The sequence below is a fragment of the Pristiophorus japonicus genome, chromosome 1, assembly GCF_044704955.1.
Source record: "Pristiophorus japonicus isolate sPriJap1 chromosome 1, sPriJap1.hap1, whole genome shotgun sequence".
Lineage (NCBI taxonomy): Eukaryota > Metazoa > Chordata > Chondrichthyes > Pristiophoridae > Pristiophorus > Pristiophorus japonicus.
This window is the reverse complement of record NC_091977.1, coordinates 231,618,234-231,638,696: the sequence shown is the minus strand read 5'-3', so window position 1 is coordinate 231,638,696 and position 20,463 is coordinate 231,618,234. Positions and strand designations below refer to the sequence as shown.

Genomic DNA, 20,463 nt, shown 5'->3' with positions numbered 1-20,463 from the left:
TATGTCTGGATAGATGCAATCAATAGTGCACTGCACTCTGGGAATGCTGCACCTATAATGTATTAAACATGGTGAGTGGTTTCAGAATTTCTGAGGTACTGCACTGTAGGTGGTGCTGTCAATGTACTGTTACATTGGATAAGCACCTAATGTTATGTGACAGCTCAAATGGTACTTTGAGTGGATCCTCAAACTAACCAGAGAACGTGGAAGGGTACAAAATGTAAGTCGATACCCATTTTCAGTGGAAAAGAAACCAACTGAATTGAAATTTGAATAACCGAGTCAGAAGAAGATTCTCCCCACTCGCCCCTTTCGTCCCCATGCCCTTCTCAGCAAGTTTTCATACTCCCTCACCTGCTGAGCAGGTCTTCGTCCTCCTTATTCTCCCAACCAAGTTTTTGCCCTCCATTCCCCAATCCCCAGTGAGTAACTGTTCCCCTCCCTGCTGAGCAAGTATATGGCTTCTGTAATGACAGTTACCCTATCAAACTCAATGACAACTATTTCTGATGAATCTTTCCTCCTACTTTCCGTAGATTAAAAATGTATTTACAGGTGAAGAAGAACGAAAGAACTTGCATTTATACAGCACCTTTTATGACCTCGAGACGACACAAAGCTCTTTACAGCCACAGAAGTACTTTTGAAGTGTAGTCACTGTTGTAATGTAGGAAGCGTGGCAGCCCTTTTCTTCACATAGCATGCTCCCAAGGAGCAAGTTGACATCTATTTTAGTGCTGTTGTTTGTGGGATAAATATTGTCAGGAAATCGAGGAGCACTCCCCTGCTCTTCTTCGAAATAGTATCAAGGGAGCTATTATATTGATGTAACTATTTGTACTGCACTTTTTTTGACAGACACGTGGCAAGCTTCAACCTCCTCCCACTCCCCCTCCCGGCCCGAATTATTGCATTCACGTGGTGCCGAGAAGCAAGACTTGAGGCTCTGACTCTCTTCACCAGCAGTCCTGGGGCCAAGAGCGACTGGCGTGGGGCCGAGAGGGAGCGAGAGGCTGGGGGGGGGGGCGAGAAAGAGAAAGGCTGGGGGGGAGAGAGAGAGAGAGGCTGGGGGGGAGAGAGAGAGGCTGGGGGGAGGGAGAAAGAGAGGCTGGGGGGAGAGAGAGAGAGGCTGGGGGGAGGGAGAAAGAGGCTGGGGTGGGGGGAGAGAGAGAGGCTGTGGGGGGGAGAGAGAGAGGCTGTGCGGGGGGAGAGAGAGGCTGTGGGGGGAGAGAGAGAGGCTGTGGGGGGGAGAGAGAAAGGCTGTGTGGGGGAGAGAGGCTGTGGGGGGGAGAGAGAGGCCGGGGGGCAGAGAGAAAGGTTGGGGGGGAGAGAGAGAGGCTGGGGGGCAGAGAGAGAGAGGCTGGGGGGGCAGAGAGAGAGGCTGAGGGGGATAGAGAGAGGCCGGGGGGCAGAGAGAAAGGCTGGGGGGGAGAGAGAGAGGCTGGGGGGCAGAGAGAGAGGCTGGGGAGGCAGAGAGAGAGGCTGGGGGGCAGAGAGAGAGGCTGGGGGGGAGAGAGAGAGGCTGGGGGGCAGAGAGAGAGGCTGGGGGGCAGAGAGAGAGGCTGGGGGGCAGAGAGAGAGGCTGGGGGAGAGAGAGAGAGAGGCTGTGGGGGGAGAGAGAGAGGCTGAGGGGGATAGAGAGAGGCCGGGGGGCAGAGAGAAAGGCTGGGGAGGAGAGAGAGAGGCTGGGGGGCAGAGAGAGAGGCTGGGGGGCAGAGAGAGAGGCTGGGGGGCAGAGAGAGAGGCTGGGGGGCAGAGAGAGAGGCTGGGGGGCAGAGAGAGAGGCTGGGGGGAGAGAGAGGCTGGGGGAGAGAGAGAGAGAGGCTAGGGGAGAGAGAGAGAGGCTGGGGCGGGGGGAGAGAGGCTGCGGGGAGAGAGAGAGGCTGCGGGGAGAGAGAGAGGCGGGGGGGGGAGAGAGAGAGGTTGGGGGGGAGAGAGACGCTGCGGCGAGGCGGGGGGTGGGGGTGGAGAGAGAGGATGGGGGGGGGAGAGAGGATGGGGAGAGAGAGAGAGAGAGGCTGGGGTGGAGAGAGAGACACTAAAGGGGTCAAGGGGTGTGGAGAGAAAGCAGGAATTGGGTACTGAAGTTGCATGACCAGCCATGATCTTATTGAATGGTGGTGCAGGCTCGAAGGGCTGAATGGCCTAATCCTGAACCTATTTTCTATGTTTCTATAACACAGAAGTGGGGCAGAGGGGAGGGGGGGGTGGGGAAAGAGAGAGACATGGATTGGGGAGGGGGGGGGGGCGGTGGAGAGACACGGTTGGGGGGGTAGAGACACGGGTGAGGGGGGGGGGGGAGACATGGGTGGGTGGTATCGGAGAGGAGAGAGGGAGCTCAGAGAAGATGGATCACATTCTTACAACTCCCTACAAGGGACATTGTTGGAGTGGATGATATCCAGAAGTCATGACATTGTCACTATTCACTTCATACCCAATAAACCTGTTAGCAATTCGTACATAATGCCTGCCCCATCTATGGTGTGGTGGGGGTGGGGGGGGGGCATGGGTGGTAGGATGCACTTGCGCTAGAGTAAGGCACTTTGGCTGGGGAGGCATGCACTTGGACTGGGGTAAGGCACTTTGGCTGGCCCTTGCTGTCTTCTGGAGAGCTCTGTCCTCTGTCGCTTCAGGAAGTTGAAATGGATCAAGTTACAATTTGCAATGGGCGGTTCCAGTTACACATTCCACTGAAACTTCAGGGTGTGGCTTATCCTCCAAGGAGACCAATCATAGACAAAGGGTGGAGCATGGCGGCCATTTTGGCAGTACAAATAAGCACGTCCACCTAAGAGGGCAGTTGGGGCCTGGGTTTAACGTCTCATCTGAAAGGTGGCACCTCCAACAGTGTAGCATTCACTCAGTACTGCACTTGGTATTTCAGCCTGGATTAAGTGCTCAACTCTCTGGAGTGGGACTCGAATACTATAACCTTCGAACAGAAGGGGACGAGAGTACTATCCACTAATCCAAGGTTGATACCTTCGTAAACACTTAAGATTGAAAAGGAGAGGTGGCTACAGGCATTACAGCACAAGAGAGCTCTGATTGGTGAAGTGATTTGGGTTAAAGGCCAATGGGGCAAACTCTGCCATAGAGCTTCGTATGCTGGGAGTGCATTCTGGGAATTCAGGGGCCCATGATTTTCCATTCATTAGGTCTGCAAATCAGGCACACACTTGAATCCCAATATAAATTCCAGGCATCTGAAGCTCTGGGTTAGGAACGCTAGGTGGGAACGCTAAAGACAAAAATTTACCTAAGTATGTCTATGGATATTAATTCAGCTCCTTCCTCCTTCCAGTTAGTTCTCGCAATCATTGTTGAAACAGAAATATTTTAAATACATCAATAGAAACAGCAAAAATAATCAAACCTATCAATAATTTTATGCATTGGTTTGATTTCTAACAAGTCAGCACTGGTGGTAAAATTTCCCATTTATTGAACAATCGTTGTAGACCATAAGGGTAGATGTTACTAGTTTGTGCTCCTCCTGAGGCAGAGTGTTGCACACTGTAAGCATGTATTGGTCATGATTTCCCTCTCGCTCCAAAGCCATAACTTTGCCATATGTACGATGGAAACCCCCGTTAAACGTTGAATAAAGTTTCACTTCCGGTGAAGTTATTGCGATGGTGCCCCTAGCAATTTGGGATCAGAGGTCAGCGGGTCCTGTGGGATTTGGGTCAGGAGTTCAAATTCACAAAATCTATCCTTAAATAATTGTTTATTTACCTTCTAAAAACTGCCTGGAAGGAATGGTGGAAGTAAACCTATTCGTAGAATTTGATATTGTGTGTTAATTATTCAATAACACATGATTTAATCAACCAATTTGAAATGACTGATATAACCATGGTTACCAGTACAGTATAAAATAGAATGTGTATTTACTCACTCGTAATGAGTCCTTTCTTCATGGCTGTAAACATAAAGAGAAAATAATTAGCCAGTTAGATATTGCAATCCATTTTTTACATTAGGTATTAACTTTGTGGAGTAACGATGATACGTTTGGTACCTATTTCATTTCAAACAGTTAATAGTTACCAAGAAACGAGACTTTGGTGCATGCCTCTGGGTCTTGGTGCATGCTGGGAAGTCTGTGACAGTCTGGTAGGCTTAGACCCGCAGAGTAAATTCCTTTGCGTGAATTGTCCTCCATAGAGAGCCATTCTTTGTAGCAATAAAGCTCTTTCACTGCCAAGCAGTGCTCGCTATAACAAAAACAGATCCAATCCTTAATACAAGTGTCTTTTTTTTAGAAAGAAGCGATCCTTAAAAAACTCAAAAAGCAACATACTTTGTTTGAAGCAAAGCCCTAAATATGTAGATAAAGAAAGAACTTGCATGTATATGGCACGTTTCATGACCTCAGGACATCCCAAAGTGCTTTATAGCCAATTAAGTACTTTTGAAGTGTAGTCACTTTTGCAATGTGGGTAATGCACACAGCAAGGCCCCACAAACAGCAATGTGACAATGACCAGATAATCTGATTGTTTTACTGATGTTGTTTGAGGGATAAATATTGGCCCAGGCCACTGAGGAGAACTCCCTTGCTCTTCTTCAAAATAGTGCCATAGGATCTTTTATGTCCACCCGAGATGGCGGATGAGGCCTCAGTTTAATGTCTCATTCAAAAGCTGGCATCTCTGACTGTGCAGTACTCCTTCAATTCTGCATGGAGTGGCAGCCTGGATTTTGCGCTGAAGTCTCTGAAGGGGGATTTGAGTCCACAACCTTCTAACTCAGAGGCGGTATGTCCAGATTTCTGCATTGTGGAAATCGCGTTGAGAGATAAATAATGGCCAGGACACTGGGGAGAAGCACTCGGAATAGTGCCACGGGATCTTTTACATCCACCTGAAAGGGTGGAAGGGCTTTGGTTTATCATTTCATCTGAAAGACAGCAATTCTGACAGAGCAGCACTCCCTCAGTACTGCCGCTGAAGTGTCAGCCTAGATTTTGCGTTCGTAGTCTCGAGGGACCTGAACTCACAACCTTCTAATGCAGAGGCAAGAGTGCTACATACTGAGCCACAGCTGACATCTAGATAGTTGGATAGAAAAACAACAACACTCCAAGCAAAGCTATTTCTCTTGTTAGATGCCCTGCTGTTGGATGAAGAATAAGCTGCCACCAACAGAGTCAAAAGACACTTTACAGTATTTATTTAGAAAAATTAGTAAACCACCCATTCAGTAGTTCTAGCCATTTACTGTCTAATATACTTCATACTGTAAGTTTAGAGATTATTCTGGTCGAGTGCCTGTAATGGGAAACAGATGTGGGCATAGCCCTGGGTTGCACAGTGGACTGAAGCATGTGGCTCCTCTGCTGGGACCTGGGCTTGAATCCAATCCAAACTGATGGGAAGCATCTCTGCTCTTTCTCTTTCTGCTGGTTGTCAGAGCCATAGTTCAAGTAAGACTTTGGGCAATTTCAACCTTGTCTCATGTGTATTTGGGTCCAGTGCAAAAAACGACTCCTAATTCGGACTAATTGGCGATAACACTCAGAGAAGAATGGCTGATGTGGAAAATCAACATTGTCTTGTTGGAGCAATGGGAGGAAATGCTCTTCTGAGGTTTGGTTAAGAAGGAAAGAACCTGCATTTATATAACGCCTTTCACAACCTCAGGACGACCCAAAGCGCTGTACAGCCAATGAAATACGTTTGAAGTGTAGTCACTGTTGTAATGTGGGAAACACAGCAGCAAATTTGCACACAGCAAGGTCCCACAAACAGCAATGTGGTGAAGACCAATTCATCTGTTTCTAGGTGTTGGTTGAGAGATAAATATTGGCCAGGAACCTGGGGAGAACTCCCCTGCTCTTCTTCAAATAGTGGCATAGGATCTTTTACAATGACCTGACAGGGCAGGTGGGGCTTCGGTTTAACATCTCATTCAGAAGACGGCACCTCCAAAAGTTCAGCACTTCCTCAGTACTGCACTGGGAGTGCCAGCCTAGATTATGTACTCAAGTCTCTGGAATGGGGTTTGGACCCACATCCTTCTGACTCAGAGGCAAGAAAGTGCTACTAACTGAGCCAAAGCTGACATCTAAAACACACTATTCTAGTAAAATAGGTGTTTAACTGTTGCTCTGCATCTGGCTCATGCTATAGCTGGCTTGAGAGTTCCTGATACTGGGTGTAAAAAGTAGAAAAATGTTCTATTCACCAGCACTGACGTATTTCAATTTGAGCATAAAATTCACAAATTCCTTCTATTCCCAAAGAAAAAGCACTGGAGCACCAATGGAATGTGGGAGTACTTTGATAGTTACAAGGGACATTTTGCTCTCATACAGGTAACCTGATCCGTTTAAGTCTCCACGTATTCACAGGTTAAAAGGTCTCTTTACACCAGGGAAACATAACTTGTGCTATTTACAATGCTGGTGTCGATTGCCTTCTCAACCATCCTATTTTTAGTCCTGACAATCCATATCTCAAACAGCAACGTAATCATAAAGGGAGAGTGGGGGGACGGGAATGGGATTTCAGATTGGAATTCAGGGCCACCTGTGTCTTTCCATGCTGCTCTGATCCACAGAATAGTGATCTCAGTGGCTAGCATTCCTTTAAATTGTGCTCTGCCATTAAAGTGTACATGGGACTAAAAAAACATGAGGGCCAATTCACCAATCCTGTGCTTCTATCAGGGAGTTGCGATTGAACGGAATGTAGTTTGGTGAATTCATAGAACCATACAGCGTTGGAGACCAATCGGCCCGTTGTGCCTGTACTGACGCTTCGAATGAGCTATCCAATTTTCCATCCCTAATTGGCCTTGAGAAAGTGATGGTGAGCTGCCATTTCAGAGGACAGTTAAGAGTCAATCATATTGTTATGGATCTGGATTCACATATAGGCCAGACCAGGTAAGGATGGCAGATTTCCTTCCTTAAAGGACATTAGTGAATCTTCGGGTTATTTTATTCCAGATTTTTATTTAATTAACTGAATTTAAATTCCCCAGCTGCCGTGGTAGGAATTGGACTCTATCCTCGGATCATTATTCCAGACCTCTGAATTACTAGTCCAGTAACATAACCACTATGTTAACATACTGACCCAGAAATCCCGGTTTCTCCTTCCCGCAGGTGTTCGACTGAATTCTAGAAAAAAGAAGCGCACCTACCTGAAACTGCTGTGCCCACGCGAGTTCCCCGTCCTGAGGCCTTCCCTGATTTCGTGTCGCTGCGCATGCACGTCGGGAGGTGTGCAGGCCTGGAGCTGCAATCACATGGCTCTGGGCAGCCAATCAAGTAAAGTATACTCTCATTCATGATAATGGGAACTCTGTGAGTTGGTGTTCCCATTATTATGAATGAGAAACAGCCCCCAAAACACACACAACCAATAATAAAAGATAGAAAAAATGCACAACATACTTTTATTAATTTAAATTAAAGTTATTTATGTACTTAAAAAATTTTTTTTTTCCAATTTTTAAAGAAGTTTTTTTAATTATGGTTTAAAATAAACTTACCATAGTGGGGACGGTTTTTAAACAATAAAATGTGTTTTAAAAATTTTATTTTACAATGTTTTTGTGTGTTTTAAAACTCTTACATCTGTAAAAGTAGGCTATGCGCCTACTTTTATCAGACGCAAGAGTTTTGAGGACCTTTGCTGGGCAAGATATGGGTAAATACTGCAATCTTGCCCATGCGAATGTCCTCGCTCCCGATCCGATATGACAGATCGGAAAAGCCGGTTTTCAGCGCATGCGCATTGTGTGCTGAAAACTGGCTTTTGCGACATCTTCCCGGGTCCGTACACACTCCGTACGGATCGGGGAGGCCGGAATTTCAGGGCCATTGTCAGGTGAACATAAAATATCTCATGGCACCATTTTGAAGAAGAGCAGGGGAGTTATCCCTGGTGTCCTGGCCAATATTTATCCCTCAAGCAAAATAAATGTGAGGTTATCCACTTTGGTGGTAAAAACAGAGAGACAGACTATTATCTGAATGGTGACAGATTAGGTAAAGGGAAGGTGCAACGAGACCTGAGTGTCATGGTACATCAGTAATTGAAGGTTGGCATGCAGGTACAGCAGGCGGTTAAGAAAGCAAATGGCATGTTGGCCTTCATAGCGAGGGGATTTGAGTACAGGGGCAGGGAGGTGTTGCTACAGTTGTACAGGGCCTTGGTGAGGCCACACCTGGAGTGTTGTGTACAGTTTTGGTCTCCTAACTTGAGGAAGGACATTCTTGCTATTGAGGGAGTGCAGCGAAGGTTCACCAGACTGATTCCCGGGAATGGCGGGACTGACATATCAAGAAAGACTGGATCAACTGGGCTTGTATTCACTGGAGTTCAGAAGAATGAGAGGGGATCTCATGGAAATGTTTAAAATTCTGACGGGTTTAGACAGGTTAGATGCAGGAAGAATGTTCCCAATGTTGGGGAAGTCCAGAACCAGGGGTCACAGTCTAAGGATAAAGGGTAAGCCATTTAGGACCAAGATGAGGAGAAACTTCTTCACCCAGAGAGTGGTGAACCTGTGGAATTCTCTACCACGGAAAGTTGTTGAGGGCAATTCACTAAACATATTCAAAAAGGAGTTAGATGTAGTCCTTACTACTAGGGGGATCAAGGGGTATGGCAAGAAAGCAGGAATGGGGTACTGAAGTTGCATGTTCAGCCATGAACTCATTGAATGGCGGTGCAGGCTCGAAGGGCCAAATGGCCTACTCCTGCACCTATTTTCTATGTTTCTATGTTTCTATCACTAAAATATATTATCTGGCCATTAATTTAATTGCTGTTTGTGGGTCCTTGCTGTATAAAAATTGCCTGCTGCATTTCCTACGTTACAACTATACTTCAAAAGTACTTTATTGATGGTAAAGTGCTTTGGGATCTCCTGAAGTCATGAAAGGCACTATATAAATGCAAGTTCATTCTCTTTAAATAAAAATTTGTAAACAGGTAAAATGTGGAGAATGTGGTTCACTGATAACTTACTTCAAGAATGCCGAGGTTTAATTATTAATTAATTTTAGTGGAGATGTTAAGCCATTTAAAATAAAATACCTGCCTTAAAATATTGGACAAAGAAATGTCTGTTTATCTGTTAATAATGGCAACAGTAACTTAGAATCATAGAATCATACAGCAAAAAAGGTCATTCAGCGCATTGTGCCTGTGCTGGCTCTTTGAAAGCTGTCCAATTAGTCCCACTCCCTTGCTTGTTCCCCAGAACCCTGCAATTTTCAAGGTTTATATCAACTCTGTGACAGACCTACCGACAAACAGGTTTAGGAGCAGGCCCCAATCCTGAGGGGTTACAGTCCTGGTAAATGAAGTGGCACAGTAACGACTCGGCGGCTGGTTTGCACAGCAAGCTCACGCCATCCAGCTCTGCCCATGCACTCCGGGCCACCATCTCTTGTGTTCCCTCTGCATCGGCATAAGAAGAATTGAAGAAAACGAGTTTGCCCTTTCCCAGAAGACCTTTGCATACCTCACCACGATATGTACTGCAATAGCCCAAGTCACCTTTGTATAATCTGAAATCAGAAACAGACTTTCATTGAAGTAATGAGCACAAATGTTTAGGAAAAATTCTCTCTCTCTCTCAGCTTAATACCCTTTCTGATTTTATCAAACATAAAACCCAAGCTTCAACAAGTGTGTTATCAGTGCGCACACTCTCTCTCACATATATACATACACACACATACCCTTCCTTTGCTCTTTCCCTGAACAAAGCCTTTGAAAAGTGTCCTTTAGCTTGTCGTCACATAATGTTGTGAAATGATGAAGCAGAAACTGTGAGAAGCTAAATAAAGATATACCAGCAGTACAGTAGACTGCACAGTACTGATGTAGCCTGGGGAAATAAGGGATCCTGCATGATCCAAATGCAAATCACAGTGTCACAGCTCTGGGCAAACATATGAAGTCTGAGTCAGGCTTTTCAGAGTGGTTAAGATCTTCAATTATGGGGAGGGGGGAGAGGGGAGGGATGGGGAGGCGAGGGATAGGGAGGGATGGGGAGGGGAGGAATGGGGAGGGGGGAGAGGGAAAATGTGTATGGCTATGGGGAAAGAGCAGGGCAGTGGGACGAATTGGATCACTCTTTCAAAGAGCTATTTGTGCTGTAAGATTCTATGAATATCTAACCTGAGAACTGAGGTTTAGGATTGACTGAACAGGCTGGGGCTCTTTTCTCAAGTAAGAGAAGACAGAGAGGTGACTTGATATAGACCTTTAAGAGAATTAAAAAGTTTGAGAGGGCAGAAGTGGAAAAATGTTTCAGGAGAATCTTCTTTACCCAGAGAGTGGTGAGAATGTGGAACTTGTTACCACAGGGAGTGGTTGAAGCAACTAGCATAGTATGTAAGATGCATTGATGCAGGACTCCCCAAAACCTTTCCACTATCTATAAGGCACAAGCCAGGAGTGTGATGGAATACTCTCTACTTGCCTGGATCAGTGCAGCTCCAACAACACTCAAATAGCTCGACACCACACAAAACAAAACAGCCCTTTTGATTGGCACCCCATCCACCACCTTAAACGTTCACGCCCTCCACCACTGGCACAACATGGCTGCAGTGTGTACCATCTACAAGATGCACTGCAGCAAGTCACCAAGGCTTCTTCGGCAGCACCTCCCAAACCCACGACCTCTAAAACCTAGAAGGACAAGGGCAGCAGATGCATGGGAACACCAGCACTTGCAAGTTCCCTTCGAAGTCATACAACATCCTGACTTGGAAATATATTGCTGTTCTTTCATTGTCGCTGGGTCAAAATCTTGGAACTCCCTCCCTAACTGTGGGAGTACCTTCACCACAAGGACTGCAGCAGTTCAAGAAGGCAGCTCACCGCCACCTTCTCGTGGGCAATTAGGGATGGGAAATAAATGCTGGTCTTGCCAGCGAAGCCCACATCCCATGAATGCATAAATGAAAAGAGGAACCTAGATAAGCAAACAGAGAGAAAGGAATAGAAGGACATGCTGATAGAATGAGATGAAGTAGGGTGGGAGGAAGCTAGTTTGGAGCATAAATGCCAGCATAGACCAGTTGGGCCGAATGGTGTGTTTCTGTGCTGTCGACTTGATGTAACTTGATTTAATGTTCCAGCAGATAAGCGGTAGATGAGGCCCAGCTGCCCCTCCCCCCCCCCTGCCCCCCAGCTGGCCACTTGGGCTGCCCAATACAGTCTCTTCTTCAGGGGGAGGTCGGGGGGGCATGTCCCAGATGCACCCCATCCACGTGCCAAAGGCCTGCTTTTTGTGACCAAGCTTTTGTGACCCTTTGAACTTTGGCGGGGGTCAGGAATGCCCACCTGCACGTTTTTGGCCAGCTCTCTGCTTGTGCCTCAGAATGATTGTTGGATGGGCCGGCTCAAGTGGACTTTAGTAAAAGGAAAGACGAGAAAATATTTAATACAACTCTGAAATATCAACAGGAAATGCCTAGCATCAGAAAAGAAAAACATTTAATCTAATTAACATAAGAAACATTAAGAGTTAGGAGCAGGAGTATTTGACCCCTCGAGCCTCCTCCGTCATTCAATAAGATCATGTCTGATCTTCGACCTCACATCCACTTCCCTGCCTTATCCTCATGTCTCCAGATTCCCTTATTGTCCAATTTGAGGTGTTTAAGATGAATAAAGGATTTGATAGGGTAGATAGAGAGAAACTATTTCCTCTGGTGGGGGTGGGGGGGGGGGGGTGCGGGGGGGGAGTCTGGAACAAGGAGGTATAACCTTAAATTGAGAGCTAGGCCATTCAGGGATGATGTCAAGAAGCACTTCTTCACACAGAGGGTACTGGAAATCTGGAAGTCTCTTCCCCCATAAAGCTGTTGAGGCTGGGGGCCACATGAAAATGTCAAAAACTGAGATTGATAGATTTTTGTTTGACAAGTGGATTAAGATTTACGGAGCTAAGGCGCGTAGATGGAGTTAAGATACAGATCAGCCATGATCTAAATGAATGGCGGAAAGGCTCGAGGGGCTGAATGGCCTCCTCCTGTTCCTATGCATCGGTTTTCTCACCACGTGACCTAAGGGCGCTGCTCAGTACCGAGCTTACGACTCGCATCCCGCCGCAGGCAACTAGGCTCAAACAACAGTGCCTGGTCTCCAGGCGTCTTGGACCCCTTGCCACTGGACCAAGACCTTGCTCTGCTAAACCTGTGTGGCCACCCCACATTAAAAGAACTCATGCACAAGCATCTTCCACCCTTCAAAATGAAGTTTGGGACCTGGAACGTCAGGACCCTCATGTACAGCACCAACAGAGACAGACCGGAGCATCGCACCGCCATCATTGCCCAGGAACTTAGATGCTTCACCTCCAACGACTGTTTTACCACCTGTGACAGAGACTGTAATTTCCATATTGGACTGTTCAGTCACCTGAGAACTCACTTTTAGAATGGCAGTGTCTTCCTCGATTTTGAGGGACTACCTATGATGATGTATGTTCCTATTTTAGTGTGATATATTCTTTACAACCTCACAAACACACAAGACTTCATAAGATAGCTTCAACACAGGAACGTGTCAGGTGATCTGTCACCTGATAGAAACATAGAAAATAGGTGCAGGAGTAGGCCATTCGGCCCTTCGAGCCTGTACCGCCATTCAACAAGATCATGGCTGATCACCCACCCCACACCCCCCAACCCCCACATCCAACTCCCTCCTGAACAATCCAATGAACTGGCATCAACAGCTCTCCGCGGCAGGGAACCCCACAGGGCAAGTCTCTCCCAATCCCAGCCCCAAACAGCCCCCCCTCCATCCCAAGACCATGCCCCGCCCCCCCCCGGCTCCGGATCCACCCAACACCGGGAACACTCCCCCCGCACCCAACCTGCCCCGTCCCGTCAGAATCCTTCCAAAATGCCGAACACCCCCGGATGTCGAGCCCCCAGCCCCGGCCACCCCGAAGCCACGCCCGCGTGACGCCAACCACACCACATCCACCAACCGCCATCTGCGCAGTCAACCCGTCCACCCCACTCTGAACACTCCCCGTACCGAGGCACAGAGCCCCCAGGCCCACCCCTCCAACACACTTTGCCCCCCCCAGACCTTCGCTACAATGTGGCCCCTCCTGTCCCCCGCCCTGGGTTATATTGTGAAAACAGCAATGATTGCATTACCACAATAGTCCACTAGGTGGAACTATATTACACTTCTCCCTCCTTCTGCCACTACTAAGAGAGGCAAGCTCTGAAATTGATCCTTGTATTTCACCGGTACAGTGATACGACCTACCACAGGAATGTTCTCTCCTGAGTAGCCTCGCAGCTCTATCTTGGTGTGATGGACTGTGGTGCTTCTTGACAGATTGGAGCCACCGTAGCTGCCTTGCTGTTTGCGGCTACAACTGGAGCTAGATGAGGAGTCCAAGTCATGCTTGACTATAAATACTCATTTGGGCCTATATCAATTTAAAGGCTACCATTTGGAGTGTCTTCCTCCCCCGCCTTATTCCAAGGGGTGATGAACTAGATTTTGTAAATAGTACATTATTTAGATGACAAACTCATTTCAGCACCAAACAGGCAAATCCATAATAACATATTGAATGAAGTGCTCAAATGGCTAGAGAAGCACAGAGTACGAGTGACTGCTCACAAGTGTGAGTTATTTCAAAACTCAGTCGAGTACTTAGGACACAGAGTAGACAAAGATGGATACAAGGGAAAGCTGGATGCAATTAGAAATGCACCCACTCCCAAGAATGCCACTGAACTGCGATCATTTTGGGGACTTTTGAACTATTATTGGAAGTGCCTATCAAATTTGGCTACAGTATTACATCCATTGAATGAGCTATTGAAAAAACAGGTCCAGTGGAAGTGGTCAGATGAATGCGACACAGCATTCAAAGAGTGTAAAAGCCAGTTGGTAGAGAGCACTATGTTAGTTCACTATGACATATCTAAGGTGATCAAACTAGCATGTAATGCCTCTCCGTATGGAGTTGGGGCAATGATCTCTCATATACTACATAGTGGGGATGAGAGACCAATTGATTTTGCTTCACGCACTCTCAGTGAGTGAGCATAAAGAAAATCATGATAGAGGTAGAGTAAGAGAGAGAAGTGTGAAATTAAATCAGAAGGTGAGAGTGAAGAACCATCATCATAAATGTTAAAGTGGTTAACAGGAAGAGTGGTGCAGATATGCGGTCCTCACACAAATTTGGTCAAGATGTTTGATCATGGACATGTTAGGTTTGTTCACATTGATCATATTTTACCTACAGATGTGGTAGGAATTGAAAGTTGCAATGATTCAATTATTTCTGACTCATCAGATAGTCTTATTACATCATCATCATCATCATAGGCAGTCCCTCGAACTCGAGCAAGACTTGCTTCCACTCTAAAAGTGAGTTCTTAGGTGACTGAACAGTGCAATATGGGAATTACAGTCTCTGTCATAGGTGGGACAGACAGTCATTGAAGGAAAGGGTGGGTGGGAAGTCTGGTTTGCCGCATGCTCCTTCCGCTGCCTGCACTTGTTTTCTGCATGCTCTCGATGGCGAGACTCAAAGTGCTCAGCACCCTTCCTCCACTTAGGGTGGTCTTTGGCCAGGGACTCCCAGGTGTTGGTGGGGATGTAGCATTTTATCAAGGAGGCTTTGAGGGTGTACTTGAAACGTTTCCTCTGCCCATCTGGGGCTCGTTTGCCATGTAGGAGTTCATAAGAACATAAGAAATAGGAACAGGAGTAGGCCATACGGCCCCTCGAGCCTGCTCCGCCATTCAATAAGATCATGGTTGATCTGATCATGGACTCAGCTCCCCGAGTAGAGCGCTTGCTTTGGGAGTCTTGTGTCAGGCATGCAAACAATGTGGCCCATCCAACGGAGCTGATCGAGTGTGGTCAGTGCTTCGATGCTGGGGATGTTGGCCTGATCGAGGACACTAACGTTGATGCATCTGTCCTCCCAGGGAATTTGCAGGATCTTGAGGAGACAACGCTGGTGGTATTTCTCCAGTGATTTGAGGTCTTATTATAAGTACAGTGCCAATAGCATATCCTACATCAAATGTACTAGAAACAAGTCCAAGAGAAAGTCAGAGTCCGAGTCAGGCAGACAAACAGTCTGAAGTTGTAGAGAGTTCAAATGTAAATCAAGAGTATCCCTTGGAAAAAATCTTTCCTCAGGATCAGCCAAGAATGTTTGGAAACTTCTGTTCGAGAGCAAAAGTATCCTCTTTGAAACAGAAAACCTGTAGTTAAGTTTGATTTGTAAATATGGCAAAATAAGTCCATACTTTTTGTTATGTATAACCATGCAAGTTATGTATGATGATTGTTTGTTATAATTACTTCTTCATCAAGGAGACAAGCCTGCCTTACTCGGTAGAAATTGGTTGGGATCACTGAAGCTGGATTGGAATAAGATTTATCATGTTGAAACGAGATTTGCATCGAAGGATGATGTCATCAAGAAGTATCCGAAGGTGTTCTGCGAAACATGCAGTCTGATCCAAGGCTTCAAGGCAAGTGTCAGGGTATAGAAAGATGCTAGACCAGTTTACTGCAAGCCACGTCCCATTCCATATGCACTCAAGGAGAGAGTTGAGCAAGAACTCTAAAGACTAAAGACTGAGAACATTATCTCTAAGATAGATCTATGTAATTGGGCTACACCCATTGTTGCTGTACCTAAGTCAGATGATAAGGTAAGGTTGTGTGGTGATTATAAAGTAACCGTAAACCAGGTTCTAGAGCGTAATCTACCCAATACATTACCAAATGTAGAAGATTTGTTCACAACACCAACAGGCGATCTGATCTTCTCAAAGTTAGATCTTACAAATGCCTACTCACTGGGTGGTGTTTTCCGATTGGACACAGAAAGGTAGAAAGAAAAAGAGAAAGAAAAACAAAGCCACCAAGCAGGGAGCCAGCATCCATTTTAGCTAGAACAATCTTTAACTTTTGTTAATCAGAAACTGAACTTCTGTATTTGCGAACCTTCCTAGAAGTACAGTTATGTAAGTAACGTCTCCTTATCCAATCATTCTGGAATTATTGTATTTTATCATTGATGTACAGTAAAAGATAAGTAACTTCTCTTTATTGCTGTTTTTATTCGATTGTTACTGTTGTATTACAAGAATTCTAGATCTGTCTTTATTCTTTGCCAACAGTTTTACACTACATTTATTAAAGGATTTGGATTCTGAAGCTCTGACCTTTAGCCATATTTCTTGGTGTAGTGTTGAAGCTAGCCGAAGAATCACAGTTATCGCTTGCCATACGCTACACTCTGTCAGAAACCGTACACTTGGATTTATCCAATGGGAAATTATGCAATTTGTCGAGATATAGCGATTCCAGTACTATGCTCACGATGCACCAGTGTCAATTTCCATGGGTATCCTGGTTCCTGCAATGTCTACTTGGATGCCCTCGTGCTTCTGATGATGTATATCTCGTATCCTGTTGTTTTTCTTCCATGCTATGTATTCTCTGGGGATTTCTACTTATAGGCTTGAAAGTTGGTTTACTCTTCAGTCAGCATGCCTACGCAAGATGCCCAGTTTTCATGCAGAAGAAATACTCTGTCTTCATATATGGACAACTTTAAGCAATGTGTTGTCCCAGACACCGATAGCATGACGTCAATGCTCTGTTACCTTGGCCAGTTGCTGATACCTTGGGGTCCAACTGCCTTTTACTTTCAACCTGCAGACGATTCACCTCAGTTGTGTGATGACTGGAAATGGTACAAAATTCTCGGGAATATTGGTTGGCCATGTCCAGCTAGGGTATCCAGAAATGCTATCCTTCATCGCCAATGTGGTATAGTTTTTCTGACCTGACAAACACACAAGACTTCACAAGCTGGCTTCAACACAAGAACTTGTCAGGTGACCTGTCACCTGATGTCTTTATTGTAAAAACAACAATGGCTGCATTAGTACAGTAGTCCACTAGGTGGAGCAGTAGTCTACTAGATAGAACTATATTTGAGGGAGTATACCCTTCATTAAAAAAACTGCCTGACTCTGAGTTCCTGTGCGTTTTTTGTGATTTTCCAATGTAAGTTCGGCAGAAGATCAGAGGAATCCCTGGGAGAATGCTGTAAACAGCTGTATGTTGCCATTTATGCTAAGGGTTCCGCCAATCCCCTTGACGGAAAAATCCCGGCGGAAAATTCCAGACAATGGTATTTTTTTTCCCCTCTTTTCAGAAGCTGATGGTACATTCTGTTTTTATTAACATTTGTTTGTTATGTAAGATTCGGTAAAATACCACGGTGTTAGATTTCTGTTTCTACCATCTGGGTGGGATGGAGGGTGTAATTTGGTGGAGTGGATCACCCACGCTTCATGGAAACCTGCCCTTTTTCAGTCCGTTTAAACCTGTTGCGTTACTGCCCGGGCAGTGAGCACGAAGAGTTACTCCCAAACAACATGCTGCAATTGGTTGCAATCACAACAACTCGCCTTTATTGAGCACCTTTAACGTGGTAAAACACCCCAAGGTGCTTCAAAGAAGCGTAATCAGACAACATTTGACACTGAGCCACATAAGGAGATATTAGGACAGATGACAAAAAGTTTGGTCAAAGAGGTAGATTTTAAGGAGCGTCTTAAAGGAGGAGAGAGAGGTAGCGAGGTGTAGAGGTTTATGTAGAGAATTCCAGAGCTTATGGCCTCGGCAGCTGAAGGCACGGCCGCCAATGGTGGAGCGATTAAAATCAGGGATGTGCAAGGAGGCCAGAATTGGAGGAGCGCAGAGATCTTGGGGGGTTGTGGGGCTGGAGGAGGTTACAGAGATAGGAGGGGGCGAGACCATGGAAGGACCTCATGCAGCTCAAGGCATTTTGTTAAGTCCTGACTCTAATGTACTGACTTACACGAGACACATGCTGAAGTCAAGGTCACTCAGAACCTGCACCTTTAATTCCAGCTCTCCAGTGCTGCACTTGCCTGAGACCTCCCTTTATATACCTCAGTGGGACAGGTATGGAGTGTCTCCTGCAAGTGCACCCCTGGTGGTAAGGTATGCTTATTGTTACAGGTCATATCCAGTTACAGTCTTGTATAGCATGGTAAGATACAGTTATATACAGTAATGTGAGATGCATGACATTACCCTCCCCTAAGGTCTTATTGCCTTTATAGATTCAATCTCTCAGGTGGTCTGCGCTCTCGCGTGGAGCGTCTTAGTTCTGGTTCAGTTGTTTGCCTTGGTGCCTGTTTTTCGTTTGGTGTGATTCGCTGGTATCTCGCCTGGGCTGTCTGTTGAGACTGCCCTTTCCTCACGTTGTTCCACCTGTCTGTCCACCAGGTGTGGTGTGAGTTCCACTTTCACCTTGTAGCCTGCCTCTGATTCTTCAGTGTTATCAGTGAATCTACTTTTTACTTGGTCTACATGCCTCCGGCAGGTTTGGCCATTGTCAATTTGTACAACCAGTAGCCTGTTTCCCTCTTTGTCTGTTACTGTCCCTGCAAGCCATTTGGGATCCCGGCCATAGTTTAGCACAAACACTTTGTCCCCTATCTTATTCCACCTCCCTCTCAAATTTCGGTCATGGTACTCAGTTAGCTTTTGACGCTTAGCCTCAACAATTTCATGCATGTCTGGGAGGATTAATGAGAGCCTGGTCTTTAAGGTACATTTCATCAATAGTTGCGCGGGGGGAACCCCAGTTAATGAATGCGGACGAGACCTGTATACCAGCAGCGACAGGCGGCTCTGCAGCGTGGGACCTTGGATTCTGAGCATGCCTTGTTTAATGATCTGCACTGCTCGCTCCGCCTGGCCATTGGAGGCCGGCTTGAAAGGTGCCATCTTAACGTGATTTATACCGTGGTCAACTATAAAATCGTGAAATTCTGCACTGGTGAAGCACGGACCATTGGGCCCAAGTTTCCACAAGAAAAAAAACGGGCGCCCCTCCGAGTTGGGCGCCCGTTTTTCGCGCCTAAAACGGCGCCTAAAAGAATCATCGGTATTCTCCACCTACTTACAGGTCCTCTGGCCCTTGGCGCAGCCAGCACGAGCTGTGGGGGGGGCGGAGCCAGGTCCCGGCACTGAAAACAGTGCCGGGGCCTCTGCACATGCGCGCTACAGTGGGCACGCAAGTGCAGTAGCTCCAGGCGCCGAACTGTGTGGGAGGGGCCCGAAGCACGCAGCCCCTAGCCCTGACTGAATGGCCTCACTGGGGCTGCGTGAATAAGGCTCCTCCCATGGCCAGCTCCTGCTCCCCCCCCCCAACCAGACCCGACACTCGCTTCCCCCCGACCCCCCGCCGACCAGACCCGACCCGACACCCGCTCCCCCCCCTCCTCCCGCCGACCAGACACCCGCTCCCCCCCTCCCGCCGACCAGACCCGACCCGACACCCGCCCCCCGCCCCCCGCCGACCAGACATCCGCTCCCCCCCACCCCCGCCGACCAGACCCGACCTGACACCCGCTCCCCCCCCCCGCCCCGACCCGACACCCGCTCCCCCCCCGCCCCGACCTGAGACCCAACACCCACTCCCCCCCCCCCCCGACTGACCCGACCCGACCTGCGCTCCTGTTCCCCGACCCCCCCCACTGGACCCGACTCCCGACTCCCGGACTGGATCCGATCCGACCTGACCTCTCCCTTCCCCACCCCCCCACCCCCTCTCTCTCCCCCCCCCGCCCCCTCTCTCTCCCCTCCCCCGCTCTCTCTCTCCCTCCCTCCCCTCTCTCTCTCTCCCTCCCTCCCCTCTCTCTCCCTCCCTCCCCTCTCTCTCTCTCCCTTCCTCCCCCCTCTCTCTCTCTCCCTCCCTCCCCCCTCTCTCTCCCCCTCCCTCCCCCCCCCTCTCTCTCCCTCCCTCCCCTCCCCCTCTCTCTCTCTCTCTCTCTCCCTCCCTCTCTCTCTCTCTCTCTCTCCCCCTCCCGCTCAGTGGCACGAACGGCTGCAGAATTCTCCCTGGCTGAAGCACTTTCACACAGGTAGGAAGATGATTTATTTAATCTTTTCTTGGCTTATAAATGTTTATTCAGGTTGGATTTATTTGTATAATATTTGTAGAAGTATAAATAAGGATTTATTGTCGAATTTAATGAGTTCCCTTCCCCCCCCTCCCCCCACCTCGTTCTGGACGCCTAATTTGTAACCTGCGCCTGATTTTTTAATGTGTAGAACAGGATTTTTCAGTTCTACAAAAATCTTCACTTGCTCCATTCTACTTTAGTTTGGAGTCATTTTCACTGTGGAAACTTTCAAATCAGGCGTCAGTGGCCGGACACGCCCCCTTTTGAAGAAAAAATTCTGTTCTAAACTAGAACTGTTCTACCTGACTAGAACTGCAGAAAAAAAAATGTGGAGAATTGCGATTTCTAAAATAGTCCGTTCTCCACCAGTTGCTCCTAAAAATCATGCGCGAATCATGTGGAAACTTGGGCCCATTATCACTGACCAATATGTCAGGAATGTCATGCGTTGCAAA

General features: G+C 47.1%; 1 protein-coding gene across 1 annotated transcript in view; it reads right to left on the bottom strand.

The window, feature by feature from the left end:
• musk (muscle, skeletal, receptor tyrosine kinase) overlaps positions 1-20,463 on the bottom strand; it is a 216,641-nt gene that overhangs the window by 81,454 nt on the left and 114,724 nt on the right. Inside the window, exons 9-11 of the mRNA XM_070870699.1 lie at positions 9,278-9,541; positions 4,060-4,226; positions 3,908-3,931 (exon numbers count right to left, since the gene is read on the bottom strand). Coding sequence (XP_070726800.1) covers positions 3,908-3,931; positions 4,060-4,226; positions 9,278-9,541 — 455 coding nt within the window. The remainder of the gene's footprint in view (positions 1-3,907; positions 3,932-4,059; positions 4,227-9,277; positions 9,542-20,463) is intronic.